The sequence below is a fragment of the Ranitomeya imitator genome, chromosome 5 (genome assembly GCF_032444005.1).
Source record: "Ranitomeya imitator isolate aRanImi1 chromosome 5, aRanImi1.pri, whole genome shotgun sequence".
Taxonomy (NCBI): domain Eukaryota; kingdom Metazoa; phylum Chordata; class Amphibia; order Anura; family Dendrobatidae; genus Ranitomeya; species Ranitomeya imitator.
In genome coordinates, this window is record NC_091286.1 from 617821092 (window position 1) to 617845683 (window position 24592).

At 42.7% G+C, this 24592-nt stretch overlaps 2 protein-coding genes across 2 annotated transcripts in view; one reads left to right on the forward strand and one right to left on the reverse strand.

Annotated features, from left to right (window-relative positions):
* The window catches only part of CMPK2 (cytidine/uridine monophosphate kinase 2), a 28913-nt gene extending 20320 nt beyond the window's left edge, over positions 1-8593 (reverse strand). The window contains exons 1-2 of the mRNA XM_069728052.1: positions 7726-8593; positions 5606-5717 (exon numbers count right to left, since the gene is read on the reverse strand). Coding sequence (XP_069584153.1) covers positions 5606-5717; positions 7726-8415 — 802 coding nt within the window. The 5' untranslated portion in view covers positions 8416-8593. The remainder of the gene's footprint in view (positions 1-5605; positions 5718-7725) is intronic.
* A 4533-nt stretch (positions 8594-13126) lies between these two features.
* On the forward strand, positions 13127-23870 carry RSAD2 (radical S-adenosyl methionine domain containing 2). The gene is made up of 6 exons (XM_069728053.1): positions 13127-13526; positions 15181-15342; positions 17491-17720; positions 20328-20477; positions 20568-20600; positions 22147-23870. The coding sequence occupies exons 1-6, from the start codon at positions 13217-13219 to the stop codon at positions 22309-22311; spliced, it is 1050 nt and encodes a 349-aa protein (XP_069584154.1). The 5' UTR covers positions 13127-13216; the 3' UTR covers positions 22312-23870.
* Positions 23871-24592: the final 722 nt, after the last annotated feature.

Genomic DNA, 24592 nt, shown 5'->3' on the forward strand with positions numbered 1-24592 from the left:
TGGCACTTGGGACGTCCGTTGTAAAAGGGGAAAGGTCTTTAAAGGGATATGTTCGTGACGCCACCTATGGTATTCGGTCAGGGTGATCGACACTGCTTTAAGGGGTCCGCTGGGGTGATGTTATGGCAGCTAGATGGTATACCTTCCCCAGGTGAAGTATGTCCCCAGGGCTTCCCAGTGTATAGATGGTGGGAGACACAGTGAAGAACGAGGACACAAGGTTGCAGTCTCTTTACCTTTTACTGAAGGCTTCAGCATCCACAGTCCAGAGCACAGACCATGGGGTAGGCAGAGTCCGGCCGGTTTGGAGGCAAATCCAGAGTCCCCTTATCCAGGTAGTAACATAGTAACATAGTTAGTAAGGCCGAAAAAAGACATTTGTCCATCCAGTTCAGCCTATATTCCATCATAATAAATCCCCAGATCTACGTCCTTCTACAGAACCTAATTGTATGATACAATATTGTTCTGCTCCAGGAAGACATCCAGGCCTCTCTTGAACCCCTCGACTGAGTTCGCCATCACCACCTCCTCAGGCAAGCAATTCCAGATTCTCACTGCCCTAACAGTAAAGAATCCTCTTCTATGTTGGTGGAAAAACCTTCTCTCCTCCAGACGCAAAGAATGCCCCCTTGTGCCCGTCACCTTCCTTGGTATAAACAGATCCTCAGCGAGATATTTGTATTGTCCCCTTATATACTTATACATGGTTATTAGATCGCCCCTCAGTCGTCTTTTTTCTAGACTAAATAATCCTAATTTCGCTAATCTATCTGGGTATTGTAGTTCTCCCATCCCCTTTATTAATTTTGTTGCCCTCCTTTGTACTCTCTCTAGTTCCATTATATCCTTCATGAGCACCGGTGCCCAAAACTGGACACAGTGCTCCATGTGCGGTCTAACTAGGGATTTGTACAGAGGCAGTATAATGCTCTCATCATGTGTATCCAGACCTCTTTTAATGCACCCCATGATCCTGTTTGCCTTGGCAGCTGCTGCCTGGCACTGGCTGCTCCAGGTAAGTTTATCATTAACTAGGATCCCCAAGTCCTTCTCCCTGTCAGATTTACCCAGTGGTTTCCCATTCAGTGTGTAATGGTGATATTGATTCCTTCTTCCCATGTGTATAACCTTACATTTATCATTGTTAAACCTCATCTGCCACCTTTCAGCCCAAGTTTCCAACTTATCCAGATCCATCTGTAGCAGAATACTATCTTCTCTTGTATTAACTGCTTTACATAGTTTTGTATCATCTGCAAATATCGATATTTTACTGTGTAAACCCTCTACCAGATCATTAATGAATATGTTGAAGAGAACAGGTCCCAATACCGACCCCTGCGGAACCCCACTGGTCACAGCGACCCAGTTAGAGACTATACCATTTATAACCACCCTCTGCTTTCTATCACTAAGCCAGTTACTAACCCATTTACACACATTTTCCCCCAGACCAAGCATTCTCATTTTGTGTACCAACCTCTTGTGTGGCACGGTATCAAACGCTTTGGAAAAATCGAGATATACCACGTCCAATGACTCACCGTGGTCCAGCCTATAGCTTACCTCTTCATAAAAACTGATTAGATTGGTTTGACAGGAGCGATTTCTCATAAACCCATGCTGATATGGAGTTAAACAGTTATTCTCATTGCGATAATCCAGAATAACATCCCTCAGAAACCCTTCAAATATTTTACCAACAATAGAGGTTAGACTTACTGGCCTATAATTTCCAGGTTCACTTTTAGAGCCCTTTTTGAATATTGGCACCACATTTGCTATGCGCCAGTCCTGCGGAACAGATCCTGTCGCTATAGAGTCCCTAAAAATAAGAAATAATGGTTTATCTATTACATTACTTAGTTCCCTTAGTACTCGTGGGTGTATGCCATCCGGACCCGGAGATTTATCTATTTTAATCTTATTTAGCCGATTTCGTACCTCTTCTTGGGTTAGATTGGTGACCCTTAATATAGGGTTTTCATTGTTTCTTGGGATTTCACCTAGCATTTCATTTTCCACCGTGAATACCGTGGAGAAGAAGGTGTTTAATATGTTAGCTTTTTCCTCGTCATCTACAACCATTCTTTCCTCACTATTTTTTAAGGGGCCTACATTTTCAGTTTTTATTCTTTTACTATTGATATAGTTGAAGAACAGTTTGGGATTAGTTTTACTCTCCTTAGCAATGTGCTTCTCTGTTTCCTTTTTGGCAGCTTTAATTAGTTTTTTAGATAAAGTATTTTTCTCCCTATAGTTTTTTAGAGCTTCAATGGTGCCATCCTGCTTTAGTAGTGCAAATGCTTTCTTTTTACTGTTAATTGCCTGTCTTACTTCTTTGTTTAGCCACATTGGGTTTTTCCTATTTCTAGTCCTTTTATTCCCACAAGGTATAAACCGCTTACACTGCCTATTTAGGATGTTCTTAAACATTTCCCATTTATTATCTGTATTCTTATTTCTGAGGATATTGTCCCAGTCTACCAGATTAAGGGCATCTCTAAGCTGGTCAAACTTTGCCTTCCTAAAGTTCAGTGTTTTTGTGACTCCCTGACAAGTCCCCCTAGTGAAAGACAGGTGAAACTGTACAATATTGTGGTCGCTATTTCCTAGATGCCCAACCACCTGCAGATTTGTTATTCTGTCAGGTCTATTAGATAGTATTAGGTCTAAAAGTGCTGCTCCTCTGGTTGGATTCTGCACCAATTGTGAAAGATAATTTTTCTTGGTTATTAGCAGAAACCTGTTGCCTTTATGGGTTTCACAGGTTTCACTTTCCCAGTTAATATCCGGGTAGTTAAAGTCCCCTATAACCAGGACCTCATTATGGGTTGCAGCTTCATCTATCTGCTTTAGAAGTAGACTTTCCATGGTTTCTGTTATATTTGGGGGTTTGTAACAGACCCCAATGAGAATTTTGTTACCATTTTTCCCTCCATGAATTTCGACCCATATGGACTCGACATCCTCATTTCCTTCGCTAATATCCTCCCTTAAAGTGGACTTTAGACAAGACTTTACATAGAGACAAACCCCTCCTCCTCTCCGATTTTTACGATCCTTTCTAAACAGACTGTAACCCTGTAAGTTAACTGCCCAGTCATAGCTTTCATCTAACCATGTCTCGGTTATTCCCACTATGTCAAAGTTACCTGTAGATATTTCTGCTTCTAGTTCTTCCATCTTGTTTGTCAGGCTTCTGGCATTTGCGAGCATGCAGTTTAGAGGATTTTGTTTTGTTCCAATCTCCTCGCTGTGGATTGCTTTAGAAATGTTCTTACCTCCCATCTGAGTATGTTTTCCTGGGTCTTCTTTGTTCAAGTCTAATGTTTTTCTTCCCGTCCCCTCTTCTTCTAGTTTAACGCCCTCCTGATGAGTGTAGCGAGTCTTCTGGCGAATGTGTGTTTCCCAGGTTTGTTGAGGTGTAGTCCATCTCTGGCGAGGAGTCCATCGTACCAGTAATTCACACCGTGGTCCAGGAATCCGAATCCTTGTTGTCTGCACCATCGTCTTAGCCAGTTGTTTGCATCAAGGATCCTGTTCCATCTCCTGGTGCCATGCCCGTCTACTGGAAGGATAGAAGAAAAAACTACCTGTGCATCCAGTTCCTTTACTTTCTTCCCCAACTCTTCAAAGTCTTTGCAGATTGTCGGTAGGTCTTTCCTTGCCGTGTCATTGGTGCCAACATGTATCAGAAGAAATGGGTGGACGTCCTTGGAGCTGAAGAGCTTTGGTATCCTATCGGTCACATCCTTGATCATCGCACCTGGAAGACAGCATACTTCTCTTGCAGTTATGTCCGGTCTGCAGATGGCTGCTTCTGTGCCTCTCAGTAGTGAGTCTCCCACCACCACCACTCTTCGTTGCTTCTTGGCTGTACTTTTTGCTGTCACTTGTTGCTGTGTGCCCTTTTCTTTTTTGCTTGCTGGTATTGCTTCATCCTTAGGTGTGCCATCTTCATCCTCTACAAAGATTTGATATCGGTTCTTCAGTTGTGTGGTTGGTGATTTCTCCATGGTCTTCTTGCTTCTTTTGGTCACATGCTTCCACTCATCTGCTTTTGGAGGTTCTCTGACACTTTTTTCACCTTCTGTGACCAGTAGAGATGCTTCTGTTCTGTCTAGAAAGTCTTCATTCTCTTTGATGAGTTTCAAAGTTGCTATTCTTTCTTCCAGACCCCGCACCTTTTCTTCTAAAAGGGCCACTAGTCTACACTTCTGACAGGTGAAATTTGATTCTTCTTCTGGTCGGTCTGTGAACATGTAGCACATGCTGCAGCTCACCATGTAGGTTGTCACATCTGCCATGTTGCTCCTAGATCCTGCTGACTTGCTGTGTGTTTTCCTTCTTGTGTAATCTACTCAGCCAAGCTCTCTTGCAATAATATCCTACAGGCAAAAATTGGCGATGCTTTCCAAGCAGCTGGTCCCGGCTGTACCCAACGATCTTCTAGCTTAGGGAGACTTCGCTTTTCCCAGAAGGCACCTGGAATATGCAAATTAGCCTCCTCAAGCTTGAATCCCTGGTTTGGCGATGCTTTCCAAGCAGCTGGTCCCGGCTGTACCCAACGATCTTCTAGCTTAGGGAGACTTCGCTTTTCCCAAAAGGCACCTGGAATATGCAAATTAGCCTCCTCAAGCTTGAATCCCTGGTAGAAATCAGTAGCCTTCTTCTAGCGCCGTGTGTTGTAGTACCTTACTGCTAAGCCTCTCATAAGGTCCTCACAACTGCTGAAGATGTTACAGATGTTGTTTCTCTGGTGGCTTGAGGCGTTTTACAGGGACTCTATCATGCCCCAGCCTCTAAGTGGTGCCACCTGGCCTCCTAGGTTTAGGGCGGGCAGGTAATGTGAAATTAGCTGTCCTGCCGGTCTCTGGAGCAAAGCATAAAGGACTGTTGCTCCCTCGGTGTTCCTGCTACCGGGATCTTGTGCCTCAGAAGGAGGCAGCCTGTGCAGGGCAGACCTCCTCTGATATCCACTCCTTTGCTATGACTTCTTCACCCTCTCTACAATACAGTTCTCTTTCAGTGTCTCTTCCCAGGAGCTGTAGCACTTCAGGCCGCACAGCTCCTATGCTTCCTTTCCCTCTGTCTTCCTGACAGGACCTGAACCCTTTCCCTCCAGATCAGGATGTTCTTATAGGGGAGTTCACCTTAAACAGGCTTAGAGCTCCCCCTTCTGGTCTGGAGTGTGAACATGTTGCATGCATTGTGTTACCTGACAAAAGAGTTCTCCTTCATTGCTTCCAAACGTAACATCACTCCCCCTAGAGGAAAATGACATTACTGCAACGACCAGGACCCTGAGGCGCTGCATTATGTTTAGAGAAGCTCTTGGAACTGGAGATCTGCAAAGTCACCCAATGTACATATGGAATAGAGACGGGCAATGACTCCATAGCACATGATACTAGATGATGAACAGTTTAGTACAGAGCACAACATAAAAATAAGGCAACATTTGGTATTTAGTAGATGGCGACCAATACAAGTTTCTTTTGCGCTCAGAGAAAATCATTGAAATTGTATTCAATTCCTAAAGTTTTATAATAACTTGGAAACAAGTAGCTGAAGATGCAGAGCTAATAAATATTCTTACCTGTAGCATCAAGCCCCTCAATAGCAATGATGGGGAAGCGTCCTCTGTCCGGGATTCTGTGCGGCTCCATTGAGGCCAAAACCTTCTGAGCTTCAGGGATAACTGAGGAACACTGCAGGAGAAAAGAGAGAAACATGTCCGTGGGTTCTGCCTCTGGTTTTTTCAGTATCAGCACATGTCCAGAAACTCTTTATAAATTATAGTACAAAGTACAGTAGTTCTTATTTTATACACCTCAGCTGCTGCAGAACTTCTACATTGAAGGTAGACATAAGTCCATCAGGTTCAAACTTTAACCTTACATGTTGACCAAAGAAAGGAACAAACCCCATGAGACGGACGCTAACACCTCCATATTGGTCAAAAAATTCCTTCCTGACTCCACATACAACAATCATGCTGCTCCCTGGATCACCGCCCCATCACAGAATGTAGTACCAGTAAACTGCAATATTAGATTTTTCAAGAAACGCACACAGGCCCTCCTTGTACTGTTGTAGTGAATCAACCATTGCAACATCCCATAGCAGAGATTTTCATTGTCTCACTACTCTTACAGTAAAGAATCCATAGTCTGACTGCTCTTATAGTAAAGAATCCATAGTCTCACTGCTCGCACTGTAAAGAACCCATTGTCTGACTGCTCGCACTGTAAAGAATCTATAGTTTGACTGCTCACACTGTAAAAAACCCATTGTCTGACTGCTCTCACTGTAAAGAATCTATAGTCTGACTGCTCGCACTGTAAAGAATCTATAGTCTGACTGCTCTTATAGTAAAGAATCCATAGTCTCACTGCTCGCACTGTAAAGAACCCATTGTCTGACTGCACACTGTAAAGAATCCATAGTTTGACTGCTCACTGTAAAGAACCCCTTGTCTGACTGCTCTCACTGTAAAGAATCTATAGTCTGACTGCTCGCACTGTAAAGAATCTATAGTCTGACTGCTCTTACAGTAAAGAATCCAGAGTCTGACTGCTCGCACTGTAAAGAATCTATAGTCTGACTGCTCGCACTGTAAAGAATCCATAGTCTGACTGCTCTTACAGTAAAGAATCGCTGTCTGTGGTGATGATCAAACCTTCTTTCCTCCAGGTATTAGTGATCCATAGTTCAGTTTTTGAAGAGTGCATCTGTAACAAGTGAGTAGTGTATTATGAAGTTTTGCACCTGAGGTTTGTGTTATGATGTTCTGCAGCAGCTGTGATGTGCACTATAATGTTCTGCGTTGTCTGGGGTGCGCTTTATGATGTTCGGTTGTAGCTGAGGTGTGTGTGTTACGATGTTCAGCAGTATTTGCGGTATGTAGTATGTTGTCTTACAGCAGCTGACGTGTGTATTATTATGTTCTGCAGCAGCTGAGATGTGTGTTATGATATCCTACACCAGTTGAGGTGTGTATTATTAGGTTATGATGCAGCTGAGGAGTGTACTATGATGTTCTGCAGCAGCTGAGATGTGTGTTATGATATCCTACACCAGTTGAGGTGTGTATTATTAGGTTATGATGCAGCTGAGGAGTGTACTATGATGTTCTGCAGCAGCTGAGATGTGTGTTATGATATCCTACACCAGTTGAGGTGTGTATTATTAGGTTATGCTGCAGCTGAGGAGTGTACTATGATGTTCTGCAGCAGCTGAGATGTGTGTAATGATATCCTACACCAGTTGAGGTGTGTATTATTAGGTTATGATGCAGCTGAGGTGTGTATTATGTTCTGCAGCAGCTGAGATGTGTGTTATGATATCCTACACCAGTTGAGGTGTGTATTATTACGTTATGCTGCAGCTGAGGTGTGTATTATGTTCTGCAGCACCTCAGGTTTGTATTTTGATGTTCTGCAGCAGCTGAAGTGTATTATGATGTTCTGCAGCAGCGGAGGTCTGTATTTTGAGGGTCTGCAGCAGATGGGGTCTGTATTATCATGACCTGCAGCAGTAGAAACACAGGACTGTATAATATATGCTGCAGCTGCTGACGAACTTCTTTATGAAAAAAAATGTCAGATAATTAATGGTTGATTTCCTGTAAAAGCAATCTACAATAGGTCGCTTCTACTGGCAGAGATAAGTAGTGTCCATAATGTAAAACACAGAATATACAGAATATCCTCTCACCTCCTCCAGGACCTCACATGCATCTTGCAGAGAGTAGAAGACAGCAGAACCTTTAATGGTGTCCACGAATGGAGATGACATTGGCTCCTCCACTCTGAACACTCGGGACCTTGTGGTCTCCTTGGCTTCTCCGTCCAGCTGCCATAGGTGCTGCCAGATGTGTTCTTCTTCTGTGCTGTAGCTGCACAGCTGGATGTCCTCTCCGTCCGCCATGAGGACCTCACATAGTCTGGTCTGGACATCAGGGCAGCAATAAGGAGGCGAGATGAAGAAGCCCTTCTGTAGAGACCCGTGAAGGTCCTCTGGGCAGTAGGACATCATTCTGAAGATCTGGCTTCCTGGAAGCTGCTGAGATAGCTGCTGTGCTATAGACTGGTGCAGTCTGGCAGATCTTACCCTACCTGCACTGGTAAGACAGACCGAATAGGCAGGTCCTCCGTGAGCCAGCACCGGCCAGTCATTGGGGGTCATGGACGGAGCCCGAGACTCCTGATTGTAGGGTTGGAAATAAAAGGGATTAGGGGAATATCTGTTTGGTTCCACAGCAAACACGCGGGACGTGGGAGCGCTGGTGGCCATCCCTCTACTGTGTGCACGTCCACACCTGACATAGAAGTGCAGCTGCAGGAACAGCGGGTGTCTCCTCCAGCCTGGCATCTGGGACATCATGTATGAGAAGGTCCATGTCATTACTGGGGAGAAGAGAAACTGCGACTACTGAGGAGGAGAATAGAAACTAACATGGTGACATCCAGTGTTAGTTTCTGTTTCCTGACTGGTGACCTCAGGCTGCTGACTTTCATTTTCCCAGCTGAGCTGTTCTGTACGAGGCTGCTTATCTGACAGCAGATTATTACATGTAGGAACCAAGCACAATCACTTATCCTGTCCTTTATGTCATCCGCCTCACACGTCACTTGAAGGATTTATCTTTACCATATCTGTTGGGTCATATGTAAGCATACCTCCCAATCCTGAAAGTTATTAAAGAGGGACATAGCCGGCACAGGGTGCAGTGACAACTTTTAGTTTGCATTAAGCCATTTCCTTAACCTCACCCAGTTCTTTATGTGTGTCCATACAGAAATATTGCTCCTAATGAAGCCTATTAGTATCCCACACAATATGTCCCTATTATGGCCCCCACAGTGCCTACCCTACACAGTATGATGCCCGAGGTACCCACCACACAATATGATTGCCCACACATATAGTGTGATGATGGCAGTTCCACACAGTATGATGCCCACCACAGTCACTCTTACACAGTATGATTCCCCAGTGTCTCCACACACAGTATGATGCCCCCCACAGTCACTCTTACACAGTATGATGCCCCAGTGTCCCCACACACAGTATGATGCCCCCCACAGTCACTCTTACACAGTATGATGCCCCAGTGTCCCCACACAGAGTATGATTCCCCCCACAGTCACTCTTACACAGTATGATGCCCCAGTGTCCCCACACACAGTATGATTCCCCCCCACAGTCACTCTTACACAGTATGATGCCCCAGTGTCCCCACACACAGTATGATGCCCCCCACAGTCACTCTTACACAGTATGATGCCCCAGTGTCCCCACACACAGTATGATGCCCCCCACAGTCACTCTTACACAGTATGATGCCCCAGTGTCCCCACACAGAGTATGATTCCCCCCACAGTCACTCTTACACAGTATGATGCCCCAGTGTCCCCACACACAGTATGATGCCCCCCCACAGTCACTCTTACACAGTATGATGCCCCAGTGTCCCCACACACAGTATGATGCCCCCCACAGTCACTCTTACACAGTATGATGCCCCAGTGTCCCCACACAGAGTATGATTCCCCCCACAGTCACTCTTACACAGTATGATGCCCCAGTGTCCCCACACACAGTATGATGCCCCCCACAGTCACTCTTACACAGTATGATGCCCCAGTGTCCCCACACACAGTATGATTCCCCCCCACAGTCACTCTTACACAGTATGATGCCCCAGTGTCCCCACACACAGTATGATGCCCCCCACGGTCACTCTTACACAGTATGATGCCCCAGTGTCCACACACAATGTAGGACCCGCCAATACATAGTATACTTCCCCCACATTCCCCAGCCAGCACATAACATGGTGCCCCACATTGCACCCCAATACACTATATGCTGCCAGTGTTCCCCACACATTATGATACCTACAGTCCCCCCTCAAGTGCCTTATGATGCCCATAAAATAAACATATTTTGTATAACCATGTCTGTAAAAGCCTTATCTATCAAAATATAAATTGTATTAAACCCTATGGTAAATGCCATAAAGTGAGAAAAAAAATTAAATGTCAGAATTGATTTTTGGTCACCGCATGTCCTTAAGAAAAAAAAGGCAATCAAAATGTCTAATATAACTCAAAATTGTATCAATAAAAATGTGAGCTCACCACGCAAAAAAGCAAGTCTCCATATTACTGTCCAACAAAAAGTATGTTGCCCCCTAACCGTTCCATAGAACAATGTCCCCACAGCTACCCCTCCACACATCATGATGCCCTACAGTGCCCCATACAGTATTATGAGTTTATGACACATGCACGCACGCACTTTGATGCCTGAACAGGCCTCCCATACTGTATGATGCCCCCCAGAGAGTGAATTCCTGACCATGGCCCACACATCCCACTTCCCATGTACCCAGACAGGATGGTGAGTAAGGATGTGATGGCTCCTGTACCTCCCTTATATTCAATCGCATCTGTTCCTTGAGGGCACAGATACTGTACAGGTAAAATTGGGACATACCACTGATCTTATGGGAATCTCAAGGTTCGTGACTGACCCACTGAATCCAGGATGTTTGGGAAGTATGTGTAAGTTTTACAGGTTTTCCTTCTGTACTTGTAAGTGCAGATTTCCTCACAAACTGCAGAGTTCCTGTGTAAAATGGCTGCTTAAAAAGGATTGTACTAAAAAATAAAAAAAATAAAAATTAATTGCACAGAGGATAAACCATTCAATAATATACCTAAATAGTGTAAGAAATACACTTATAAAATGTGTAAATTGTCTCTTATGGAGCAGGTAAGAGAGAAAGCCTTAAAAAGTATTCAAAGAAAAGTAAAAAAAAATATAATGTGAGATCACTCAAAACATAAAATAATACAAATTATACCGGACTCTGGATACTGAAATTTGAAAAATCTTATGTTATCAGTGATCAGACATTATATTTCCTGGAGGATCATGTGACCAGACCTGTCTATCTGCCTCCTCCAATTGAAAAAAGCAGTTTTCCTGTATGCAGTGTGTTTCTATTGGAGGAGACTAATTGACAGGTCTGGTCACATGATCCTCCATTACTGTACGTTCTGAGAAAAGGAGAACTGTGCAGTCTTTGAGGAAGGAGGAGAACCTGAAACACCTATATATTAGTAGGTGCCGCAAATCATGCCCCCAATACATCTGTTTACAAAAAAAGTTGAAATCCCTTTATCTATCCCCATATTTTATTATTTAACTTTGAGTTCCATCTTTCAAGCCTGCTTTTGGGAAGTTCACCAGCCACTGCCTCCAGGCAGAGAAAAAATGGAAAGGCGGCCATGCACGGGTGAAGAAGTTTTCATTCTGTCCCACAGAGGTGAATAACCAGAAAGACTCCCACGCATGGTCACCTCTTCATACTTTCGGCAGTAACCTCTCCAAGCCGGATATAGGTCATGGACCTGTCTTCCACAATGGTGCAGGTACCAGAGGTGATACCCATACCTATCAGACATCTGTGGCATATGGGATCTGAGATGGGAATACTCCCGGTAGCCCTTCCTGACCTAAGGTGAAGGTGGGATTTGTGTCAGGGGCGGACATACCATTGGTGTGACCCAACCTGTGCAGCCACAGAGGGGTCCAAGAGGTAAAGGGACCCACTTCCACGTCCAAAGCACCACCAATCTTAATGCTCGGGACCTTGTTGTCTTCTCCGCATGTACATGATGATGAGCTATAGGACTGCACATGGCCATATATTGTTCTGGCACAGGGTCCTCTATTGTCTGAGTCCGATCTTGGGCCAGGTTATTCAGCCAGCATCTGCCACCATCATCTGCTCCTATCAATACAGTTTAGCTACTAAATGTCAATTCCTGACAGCGGCATTCAAGGGAGTGTCGGATTCAGAGCCGGTTCGGGTTGGATTGGCATTGGACCTTCTCAATGCCCACGCTGCTGCCATCTTGGTACTCCAGTCCCGAAGACCTTCATTTTCACTATATTCTGCAATATTATGGGGTTTTCAGTACATAGAATCAGCGATCAAGAAATAGCATGAGTCAGGGGAGCAGTCCCCTAAGAGAACATTAAGGGAAAAAATATATATTAAAAAAATATAAAAAAAGATCAACGTTTGAATCACCTTTTCCCAGGTAAATAAATGAATTTACTTGGGATCGCCGCATCTGTAAAAGTTCAATTTACGATAACGTAATTATCCTACAATAGAAATATAAGGAGAAAGAAATTGAAATGACAAAATCACTCATTTTTTTTCTGCTGTACCTCCGCCCAAAATATGTAATAAAAAGAAGCCCCCCTCACACAGAGGCAAGAAAAAAAGTTACCGATCTAAGAAAATAGTGACACAAAGCACATTTTTCTTTCTTATTTACAAACTTCGAAAAAAGATTTAGCCACTAGAATATAAAAATTCGACTTCGACAATGCTTTACTCATACTGACCTGAAGAATAATATTGCCAGATCGTTTTTATCATACAATGAATGCTGTCAAAAAGAAATAAAAAATAAAAAATGGCAGAATTGCGATTGTTTTTCACTATCTTAACCCACTTAGAATTTGTCAATACATTCCATGGTAAAATGAATGGTGTAATTAAAAAGTAACAATCATCTCGCAAACAAACCCTCATAAGCTTATTTATGTTAATGTAGAAATAAAAAAATAGGATTTTCTCCTGGCAGAAGGGGGGGGGGGGGGAGGCAATGCATTGATATCACATGTCATTAATTCTTATAGGGTCGCATGATTGTGTACAGTCGGTGTCACGTGTCTGCTATCTTGACATATTGGATTTAGTATGATAGTCACAAAGAATCAAATGTATCCCCCTATGGTAGTTGCATGTCGTATATTATATGCTGGTTTATAGTGAAATTGTATATGGTCTCAAAATGTAAGTGACGATATGTCGACTTGGAGTCGTGTCGTATCTATGTCTATAAATCTACCGTCTCCTATGAACACATATAGTATTGTTCTTTACAATAATATGTTGTGTAATAAAGGAAGAAGAAAAGAGACATTTGAAGTTTTGAATAAGTTTCTTTAGCTGTCATTATAAACTGTGCCACTAGAGGCGCAGGTGAGCAGGTTTCAGATTTTGGATTTCTCATGAATGGAAACTGAAACATCTGATGTTGTCAGCCCATGGAGGAGGACACAGAGCAGCATATTTAAGGAGTAGGGTGCATCCAGAATCAGCCACTTGTCCAAGATGATGTCCCTGTGTTTGTTCCCCATCATGGAGGTGCTGACAGCAGTCTGGAGGAATATGACTTTCCTGCTGGAATGTATGAAGATGCTTTCTTCCTGGTGCTGGCTGGAGGTTTTTGGGACAAAAAATATTTCTTCTTCAAAAATGAACGCACCTCAGAGTTCTGGGCGAGTAAAGCCTGTCAGTGTGAATTATCACTTCACAAGGCAGTGCAATTACAAATGTGGCTTCTGCTTCCACACGGCAAAGACGTCTTTCGTGTTGCCCATAGAAGAAGCCAAGAAAGGATTGTCCATGTTGAAGGATGCAGGTGAGTCACTGATGGATGATGTATCTTAAAATGCAAGATGAAGATTTTGTACATTTTTTACCAGTAAAACCCCAGTCCGCCAAAACTAAATGTTTCCGCTCTCGGTGTTTGGGCGTTGACATTTTCAGACAACTTCTGGGTTTTGTCAAAGGGGTTTTGTCTTCTTGTTTTGTGGTCTTCTTTTTGTGACACCCTGTATCGGCATCATCTGTGGCCAACACTTTGTTATGGGTGCACCAGTAATAGTACCACAAAACAATGTTAGTCTTGGCGCAAGCATTTCTTGGGGTCACCTTTTTATACTCGAGTGTTTTTGGTTTACATTAGACTGACATCATGTTATGAAGGAACTTTTGCCCAAGGCACTGTTATTGTGCCATCTTGATTGACTCATTTATTATAGGGGCATCTGTGGCTCATACCGTTAAGGCTACGTTCACATTTGCGCCGTGGGGCGCAACGTCGTCGACGCATACCGACGCATGCGTCATGCGCTCCTATCTTTAACATGGGGGGCGCATGGACATGCGCCGTATGCGTTGTCATGCGTATTATGACGCATGCGTTTTTTTGGCGCACCAGACAGGACGCGGACGACGCTACAGGTTGCAGTTTTGATGCGTCACATTTCCGAAGAAAAACACATGCAACGCACCTGCGTCGTAAATGCGCCAAAAAAACACATTAGTGTCTATGAAAAACGCATAGGGCGCAGGTGCCTGCGTTGAACCGCATTTTTTGACGCATGCATCTTTTGACTAAATGTATTTTTTGGGGGCGTTTTAGATCTTCAATTCTATAGGACAACGCATGCGTCAAAAAAACGCTGCGTTGTGTATGCGTTTGCCATGCGTTGTGCGTTGCATCGACGACGACGCGCCAAACAACGCAAATGTGAACGTAGCCTAAGAGATCAACTTTGGCTGGCACTGTGTAATGTAGTTATCTTTGGTTATGGGGTCATACATCATTAGCAAGTAACAGATTTCACTTTTATGGGGGCAGTGGGATTAGATTTTGTTTTGGGAAATGGCTACAGTGCGAACATGCTCTTATAAGTTGCATGTATACCAGCTTATGCTCCGGCACATTCTTTTGGTTTTGCCGAAGTTCATTGTACTTTGTATATACAGCGGCGTCGCTACCCCTTTTTTGATCTAGGCATTTCATTTATAAAACTTTCTGTGGCCGGTTGTCTGACCAGTCGGATCTGGGTCCTTCTCTGCCCCATCTACTTAGAGGTCCTCTGGCACAAGGTGAGGTTAATACTGGAGGATAGAACTGTCCTGATTGGGGTACAACTTGTCGTGGTGGGATGGCTTTTATTATTCATTATTATCTATTATTTATATCTGCTCATTTTGCTTCTATTTCTACCTTATATTTTGTCTATTACCGTAGCAAATTTGGCCGAATCACCGTTTAGGGTGGGTATTAGGGGGAATCCTATGCCTACAACATATTTTGTGCTCTTTCGGGTGATCATGTGTGGCCAGTTCTCGGTAATGGAGGCATCTATAATAGTATCAGCTATAGTGAACATCACAATGCCAGGCTTGGTCTGCGGATTTATTGAACTTGCAGAAGGAAGAAAGGAAACTTTATAACTCTTGCATCTAAATTGCTGTTTGCTTTTCTTTCTTTTTTTTTCAAGGTATGGAGAAAATCAACTTTTCTGGAGGTGAACCATTTCTTCAGGAAAGAGGAAACTTCCTAGGAAAACTGGTTGAGTACTGCAAAAAAGAGCTGCAGCTGCCCAGTGTCAGCGTTGTGAGCAATGGAAGCCAGATCACTGAGAAATGGTTTAAAAGCTACGGTAAGTGACCGGCGCTGATCAGTAGAAGCATCATTTAAAAAGGGGCACAGTTAACAATTATTATTAAAGAAGCCTGCCATCTACATTTTTTGTATTAAATGTGTGTATATGTGCAAGTAATGTATTGTGAGTGCATTATTATACACACCTACCGCAGCTCGCTCCGGTGTCCGGCCCCCTTCTGCTGCTCTTCTCGGTGACGTCACCGCAATTACAACTATACGGTTAACTCTACGATCTGAGTGTGTGAGCCGGAAGTCTCTGATGGAGACTCATTTTTACACTCCATAAGCTTACATTGTAAAAGGCACTTCTGGGCCACGTAGAGAGCAGTCAGTCTGCAGAGCGGTGACATCACGGAGAAAAAGAGGAGAACGGCGCTGAATCTTCGAAAGAGCAGCGATAGGCAACTAGTGACGAGTGAACGTTCTCGGATGAGGTGTTGTCTGAGCATGCTCTGGTGCTAACTGAGCGACTTCCGCGTGCTCAAATAACGTGTTTGAGTCCTCACGGCTGCATGTCTCACAGCTGTTTGACAGCCACAACACATGCAGGGATTGCCTAAAAGACAGGCTGTGTTGCTGCTGTCGAACAGCCATGAGACATGCAGCCAAGGCGACTCGAGCATATATTTCGAGCACGCCAAAAATACTCGATAAGGACACAATCATGCTCAGATAAAACCTTATCCGGGCACACTCGCTCATCACTATTAATAAGCTCACACTATATTACAAGTACACACATAGATGGAAGTTCTTCTTTAACGGGTATGACAGAGTCATTGTGTATGAAGGGAGATACGTGTCACTGCATATATTACAGTCAGAGATGTAGAACCAGATTGTTTTTGCATCCAGGACACTAAGTTCTGAGAGGGATAATTTTAAAGTTACAATGGGCTAGCTTTATGTGAGCACCCATAAAGTGGGAGGGTGCTCACCGTATCCCCTCTTGCAGAGCCAACACCGATGTGAACTGGCAGGACTTGTGGTGTTGTCACGATCATGTGATCATCACATGGTCCGGGCTAAATACCTGGACATGAGAGACAGTCTGGGTGGTGTGTTGGGAGAGGAAGCACTCCCACATGGCTCCAGGAGGACCGGAGGACATTGCCAGGTGTCTGCAGGCGAAACCTGCAGAGAAAAGACTCTGTTGAACCTTGTTTGCTTCGTTTTCTGTTAAGCCAGGGATTCTCTGCTTTTGTTTTCCTGAACCCTGCCTTAGTCTATGATGAATTTTAATAAACCAGTAGGTGTTTCACTACCAAAGTGTTCCTGTGTCTACCTGAAGAAGCAGCTAAGCATGTCAACCCCTCACAAGGGGTATTATAGGCTTATGATATTGATGACTGATTCTTAGGATAGGTCATCACTATCTGATTGATCTGGTCCAACACTTGGAACTCCCATAAATCAACAGTTTTGTTCTTCAACAGCTGCTGGATGTAAACAGTGTTTAGATCTGACACAACACATCTCTGGGTAGTGGCCATAGGAAGTGAGCTGCAGTGCCCAAGAATGCCCGTTATACAGTGTGCAAAGCTGTTTTGTGCCAGTTTCACACACTGCTTCTATCCAGCCACCTCAGGACCAGCAAACAGCTGATAGGTGGGAGTGTCAGCTGTTGAACTCTGTAGACAAAAGAGTAATCATCAATTTTTAATTTTTATTTCATAAATCAATACCACATATGAAAATAAGAAACTTTGTACTATATCTTATCAGTGAGATCTGCTCCTTTCTCTGCCAGGACTGAACTTTCCTTCTCAATTCAGGGGTAAAATCTGTATTCAGTCCATAGAGATTTTCCCATTACTGAGAAAGATGATAGTTGGTGCTCATAAAGTTCTATGCAAAAGGGAGGAGGGGCGGGAGGCAAACAAAGACATTGTCATCACCTATCTCAGTAATGGGAAAGTCTATATTCATTGCAGACAGATTTTACTTGTGAACTGAGAATTTTAAGCATGAAAGATCAGTCCAGAAGGTGAAAGAAACAGATTTCCTCAATAAGATATCTTATAAAGTTTATATTTTTTACACGTACTATTGAATTATTAAAAAAAAACAAAACCTGACGGTTACTTTTTAAACCAGAATTTCTGATTCCGGAGCACAAATTATTAAATTCTGTGTTTTCTAGGAGAACATTTGGATATTCTTGCCGTGTCCTGTGACAGTTTCAATGAAGAAGTCAACAAGCTCATTGGTCGAGGACAAGGAAACAAAAATCACGTGGAGAAGCTGATGAAGATCAGACAGTGGTGCTGTGACTACAATGTGGCCTTTAAAATCAATTCGGTCATCAACAGTTACAACGTGGAAGACGACATGAGAGACGAAATTATCATGATCAGCCCAGTACGCTGGAAGGTAGGCTGGAGTGAAGAAATGGCTGTGCGGGAAATCAGGAACGTCGGTACCGATTCATTAGGACTCGCGTTGTACTCTTTAGTCTTAATAATGGGCATGAATGAGTAAGAGGCACCCAATTCATGATTTAGGTGCCGGGCACCTCCGTGTAGTCCAGAAGTATGTTTCTGGAGAAAGTTAGGCAACTACGGTGGTACAACTTTTGAAGAATTTGTCAATGGGTTTTCGTCCTCTCATGCCCAAGTTGCAGCTTTTAAAAGTATATTCCTCCAGAAATTTGGTGAAAACACGTTGATAAATCGGAGTCTTAGTATTTAAGACTCTTTAAGACATGTCACATTCTGTATGAAAAAGAGCGAGTGTCTGTGCCCAACTATTAATAATAATAATAATAATAATTTTTATTTATATAGCGCCAACATATTCCGCAGCGCTTTACAAATTATAGAGGGGACTTGTACAGACAATAGACATTACAGCATAACAGAAATATAGTTCAATACAGATACCAGGAGGAGTGAGGGCCCTGCTCGCAAGCTTACAATCTATGAGGAAAAGGGGAGACACGAGAGGTGGATGGTAACAATTGCTTTAGTTATTCGGACCGGCCATAGTGTAAGGCTCAGGTGTTCATGTAAAGCTGCATGAACCAGTTATCTGCCTAAGTATGTAGCAGTACAGACACAGAGGGCTAATACTGCATAAAGTGTATGAGAACATGATGCGAGGAACCTTTTTTTTTTTTATTATAAATAGGCCACACAGGGATCGTTAGGTTAATGCATTGAGGCGGTAGGCCAGTCTGAACAAATGAGTTTTTAGGGTACGCTTAAAACTGTGGGGATTGGGGATTAATCGTATTAACCTAGGTAGTGAATTCCAAAGAATCGGCGCAGCACGTGTAAAGTCTTGGAGACGGGAGTGGGAGGTTCTGATTATTGAGGATGCTAACCTGAGGTCATTAGCGGAGCGGAGGGCACGGGTAGGGTGGTAGACTGATACCAGGGAGGAGATGTAGGGGGTGATGAGCCATGGAGTGCTTTGTGGATGAGGGTAGTAGTTTTGTACTGGATTCTTGAGTGGATGGGTAACCAGTGTAATGACTGGCACAGGGTAGAGGCATCGGTGTAACGGTTGGTGAGGAATATGATCCTGGCTGCAGCATTCAGGACAGATTGGAGCGGGGAGAGTTTTGCAAGAGGGAGGCCGATTAGTAGAGAGTTACAATAGTCCAGACGAGAATGAATAAGTGAAACAGTAAGAGTTTTTGCAGAGTCGAAAGTAAGAAAAGGGCGAATTCTAGAAATGTTTTTGAGATGCAGGTAAGAAGAGCGAGCCAGTGATCGGATGTAGGGGGTGAATGAAAGGTCAGAAACTATTCCTATTTGTTTGAAGGCCTCGAGCAATGAGATGTCATCTAAAGGAAGATGCAGGGCCACCACAGGAGAAAAGAAGCATTATTTATTTATTTTACACACTTATAGCTCTATTATATTTCACAGCTCTGTACAGACGTTATCATCACTGTCCCTGATGGGGCTCACAATCTAGGTTCCCTATCAGTATGACTTTGGAGTGTAGGAGGAAACCAGAGAACCCGGAGGAAACCCACGCAAACACGGGGAGAACATACAAACTCCATGGAGATGTTGTCCTTGGTGGGATTTGACCTCAGTGCTTCAAGGCTATAACCCTAGCCACCTTGGTGCATGATGAACACTGAAATCAATGACCTCTTTGTGTAATACATAGCCATACTCAGTCCTTTTTCCCTGAAAATACATTTACTTTCACTATAGCTTTTCCTTTTTAACTCATTCTCGACAAAGAATATACTCATCAGCGGGCTCAGCTTACACAGCGTTCATACAGCCAGCATCTGCCTCAATGACCAATAATCAGGGTTAGATCTGAATTTAAATAATTAAATGCCACTGTCAATTTTTGACAACAGCAATTAAGTAGCGCATAGCTGTTGTGGAGTGTGCCAGCTTCCATTGGCACTCCGCGACATAATCAAAGGAAGCTAATGAGATGCCAGGGACCTTTCGAAGACCCTGTCGTTGCGACGCTGCCATCTTCATCCTCCTGTGAAGCCTAGCTACAGGCCAGGCTTCATAAGAGACCATAAGGTTCGCTACATACAGCAATACTATAGTACTGTAGTACAAGTGATTAAACAACCTCAGATTTAAGGAAGTAAAAAAGTGCAGTATAAAGTAAAAAAAAAAAAACAGTTTTAAAAAATATTCCAAAAAGCATAAATATAAGAATTGCCCCCATAAAAGAACTAAAAAAAAGTATGTTAGGCAACTGAGAGTATACATTTATTTAACCCGTAAGTTATATAAGTTAAAATTGCTGTTTTTTTATGTCGGACACCTTTACTTGCAAAATGCTATAAAAAGTAATTAGAACACTGTATGCACCCAGAATGTTTCCAATAAAAAGCACACTGCTCTTTTGTTTTGTTTTTTTATTTCCCCCCATTTGGAATTTTTCTTTCATTAAAATATATGTTAGAACTTGTCCTTCAGAAAACAAGGCATGTCGAGAGAAAAAGAAAATGACCAGAGTTTCCATAGTGTCATTTTCGTTATTTCTTAGGTGTTCCAGTGTCTCATTATTGATGGGGAGAATTCTGGAGAAGAAGCGCTGAGACAGGCTGAGAAGTTTGTCATAAGCGACGAAGAGTTTAAGGGTTTTCTGAATCGTCATAAAGACATCAAATGTTTGGTTCCAGAATCCAACCAACAGGTGTTTATTCCGAGTCTTAACCTTGTCTCTTATTTTTTTTAATTACAAACTTCCCCATGTGATCGTCTGACGTGTTCTCTACTTTTCTAGATGCGGGATTCATACCTCATTTTGGATGAATATGTAAGTCGATACCATTTTAATGTATTTTGTGTAATGTAATAATGATTCTCATTATTAGATGTTGCACTCTCTATGAGGGTATAAGACTAGTAATAAAGGAGATGTCTGGTTTGGGCAATCCTTTTTGAAAAAATAATCGCCCAATAACAGGCTGACCACAGGAGAGTGTGAATTTGTACGTAAACTTTACGGTAAATATTAGATTTCTCCCCAGCACCACCATAATGTAAATGACGTATTGCGCAATTCCCACTACATTAAATGGAGTGTCAAAGGTTTCCAATACTTTGCTGCATGCTCTGGAAATCTGTGCCTGATGGTGCTGTACATTCACATTTGCCGGAAAGTCACAGGCTGGAGATTAATGTTGTATAGTAATTAGTGATGAGTACGTGTCCTCGTTTAAGGTACTATCCGAGCATGCTCATGTCCTAATCAAGCGTTTTCGACGTGCTCGAAAAAAGTGCTCGAGTTTCCACAGCTGCATGTCTCGTGGCTGTTCGACAGCCGGGACACATGCAGGGACTGCCTAACAAACAGGCAATACCTACATGTGTTGTGGCTACCTAACAAACAGGCAATACCTACATGTGTTGTGGCTACCTAACAAACAGGCAATACCTACATGTGTTGTGGCTGCCTAACAAACAGGCAATACCTACATGTGTTGTGGCTGCCTAACAAACAGGCAATACCTACATGTGTTGTGGCTACCTAACAAACAGGCAATACCTACATGTGTTGTGGCTACCTAACAAACAGGCAATACCTACATGTGTTGTGGCTGCCTAACAAACAGGCAATACCTACATGTGTTGTGGCTACCTAACAAACAGGCAATACCTACATGTGTTGTGGCTGCCTAACAAACAGGCAATACCTACATGTGTTGTGGCTGCCTAACAAACAGGCAATACCTACATGTGTTGTGGCTACCTAACAAACAGGTAATACCTACATGTGTTGTGGCTGCCTAACAAACAGGCAATACCTACATGTGTTGTGGCTACCTAACAAACAGGCAATACCTACATGTGTTGTGGCTGCCTAACAAACAGGCAATACCTACATGTGTTGTGGCTGCCTAACAAACAGGCAATACCTACATGTGTTGTGGCTGTCAAACAGCCACGCGGCATGAAGCCACAGCAACTTGGAGCATTTTTTTCCAGCACACCGAAAAATACTCTATTAGGGTATGAGCTTATCTGAGCATGCTCGCTCATCACTAATAGTAATATAATGGGAGGAAAAGTTTAGTAACTTTTTCCAATAACAACCAGCAGAACTGTGACTTCAGCTCTGGAGTGTAATACAAGTATAATGAAGGCTGAAATCCAGGATCAATGCATGAAAAGTACAAAGTTACTCTACAGAAGCTGCAGTAAATAGAGGAGCGGAATAGCTCTGTGCTAATACTGTAGATCTACGGTACTAAGAGTTGTCTGATATAGAAAACCCATTCCTAATACCCTAAAGTGTCCATACCTACAGGGACTCCAATATTCTAACCCGGTTCATTATTTTAATCTCACTTTTATTCTAGATGCGTTTCCTTGACTGCAGAAATGGACGAAAAGATCCTTCAAAGTCAATCTTGGATGTTGGAGTTGAAAATGCCATAAAATTTAGTGGTTTTGATGAGAAGATGTTTTTTAAAAGAGGCGGGAAATACGTGTGGAGCAAAGCAGATCTGAGACTGGACTGGTGATCAGAGCAGATCTGGGACTAGACTGGTGATCAGAGCAGATCTGGGACTGGACTGGTGACCAGCGATCGGTGTCTTCTAGCTGGGGTCAAGAATGGCAGCTGAACAACAAGCAATGACTTCACTAGAGGATTCCTCAGTGTCATCTAGAATCGTCCTTCATTATGATTTTACTCAGCTTAAGATATGACTTTTCCCATCCTTTTATTGAAGTTAGTCCAGGAACGGAACATGAACTCCAAACAAGACCAACTTCCATGAAAACCTCGAATATTACAAAAGGCCATAGCAAAAGAACAATGTGCATTTTAACTGGAATTATTATGCTAAAAACAGGGAGTTTTGTAAAAAAAACAAAAAAAAACACTAATGTAATATTAATAGAAGTATTCTCAGCCACACTTGACTATACTCAGTTCTCCCTTAGAAGCTATTGGATATAGCCATGCATGCACAACAACATCTTCAGCCGCAGCGGCCCTGTTATCCAGATAGGCGCGTCCAGAGGTGGGAGCTGTATATCCTCTGGATATGCCATATAAGCGTGGCGGGACCACCTCCTTACACTAAATGCACCCCCTTCCCCTGCTTTCCTCATTCTTCCCTTTTACTTGGATCAAGTTTAAAATGTCGGATATTATTCTCTCCCGTTGAGATGTGTCTTATATGGCCACCAGCAGCTGTGAACCCCTTAGGTCTACAGCTGTGAAATCGACTTTCCAAAAATATATTTTTTTTGCTATTGTTTGGTTATTTATATAGAAATATAAAACCTGGCGCTCGATTCTTTTAAAAATATCTATAGTAACTTTTTGTTTTTCCAGTTAATTTTGGCTCTCAGCAGCGTAGAACATAACGCTCATACCAGGAAACCATCAGTAAACAGGCTAGATTCTGCTGATGGATCTTTATATGGCTTTATTTCTATTCCATATACATTTGCAAGGATAAATGGGGCTATAGATGAATATCACACACCCGTCCGGTCATAAATCTAAAATTTCCTCTGCGAAATGAAGAAAATTCCAATTTTTATTTATGCTCTTTGGGAAAAGGCCATGTAACGAAATATCCATAGTGTGATATAAAAATTGTTTATATTTTGGAAAATACTATGAATTTGCATGAGTTTTTTCTATGATGAGTATAAATACCATAAATGCAGCAATTGTCATATTTAAAGGGGTGGTACATTAGTAGACAATCCATTTAGGGTTAACGACCTTTTAGGGACACGCAATAAGAATAGCAAACCATTAAAAGAACATTGCTGATGGTTTCCAATTAGCAGCAGTAAGTTTCATTCAATATTTCACAGAGTATATAGGAATATGTGTTACAGTAAATGTTAGGGAATAACAAGTACTGGAAATGTTGAGGTTGAACAGAAAAAAAAAGTAGAACAATATTTTTAAATAAAATCTATTGGATTTATTTTTTTATTTTAATTTATGTTTGCTTAATTGCACTTTACCATAAAGAGTTTGTATTTTTTGTACTGTATGTATTGTATTTTGCACTGACGTTTTGCAGAATAAAGTCTGGATGTTGCTGTTTTTAAAGGAGTCTCACAAAGTATGGGAGAAACTGAGGCCTTGGTATTGGAGGAACACGTGATATATTGGTGTTGCTGAGACATGGATGGACTATTCATAATCAGGTTGTAAATCTGACTGGTTTTACGCAGGTCAAATGGGAAATGGGTGAGACAGAGGCTATAGGAGAAGAAGAGTATGGAGAAGTTGAAACCTTGTAGGTGGAATTACATAGGAAGCTAAATACGGAAAAAGTACTTTTTGGAGTAACCTATAGACCCCCAATGCAGAGTTAATCAGATGGCGTGGGCTGCGCCACGGTGATTATGGGAGATTATAACAACCCAGGTACTGACTGGGGGTCATGGTTCTTTTTCAACCTCATAGGGGAGAAAATTCCTCAGCTTGTTGCAGGACAATTTAAGATATTGGCACTCTATGGGATCTGCTCATTACTAACCATAAGCAAACCGAAAGAAATTAACTGGACTATGTTGGAATACATATGTGGTGCCCTGAAAAGTCAGGAGGTAAAAATGTCTGTGAACTCTGATGGTGTGAGAAACCAGCTCTTCAGCCATTTTTACACACACGCACACACACACACACACACGTAGTTAGTGTAAAGGCTATTGTAAAGTCATAAGGGTAGCAGCCCCCTCACGGGAGAACTATCGAGGATAGGAGAAGTAACCCTGCGCCCCTTGGATTGTTGAGTGGTGCTGGAGATTAAGGAGGCCAGCCTGTGC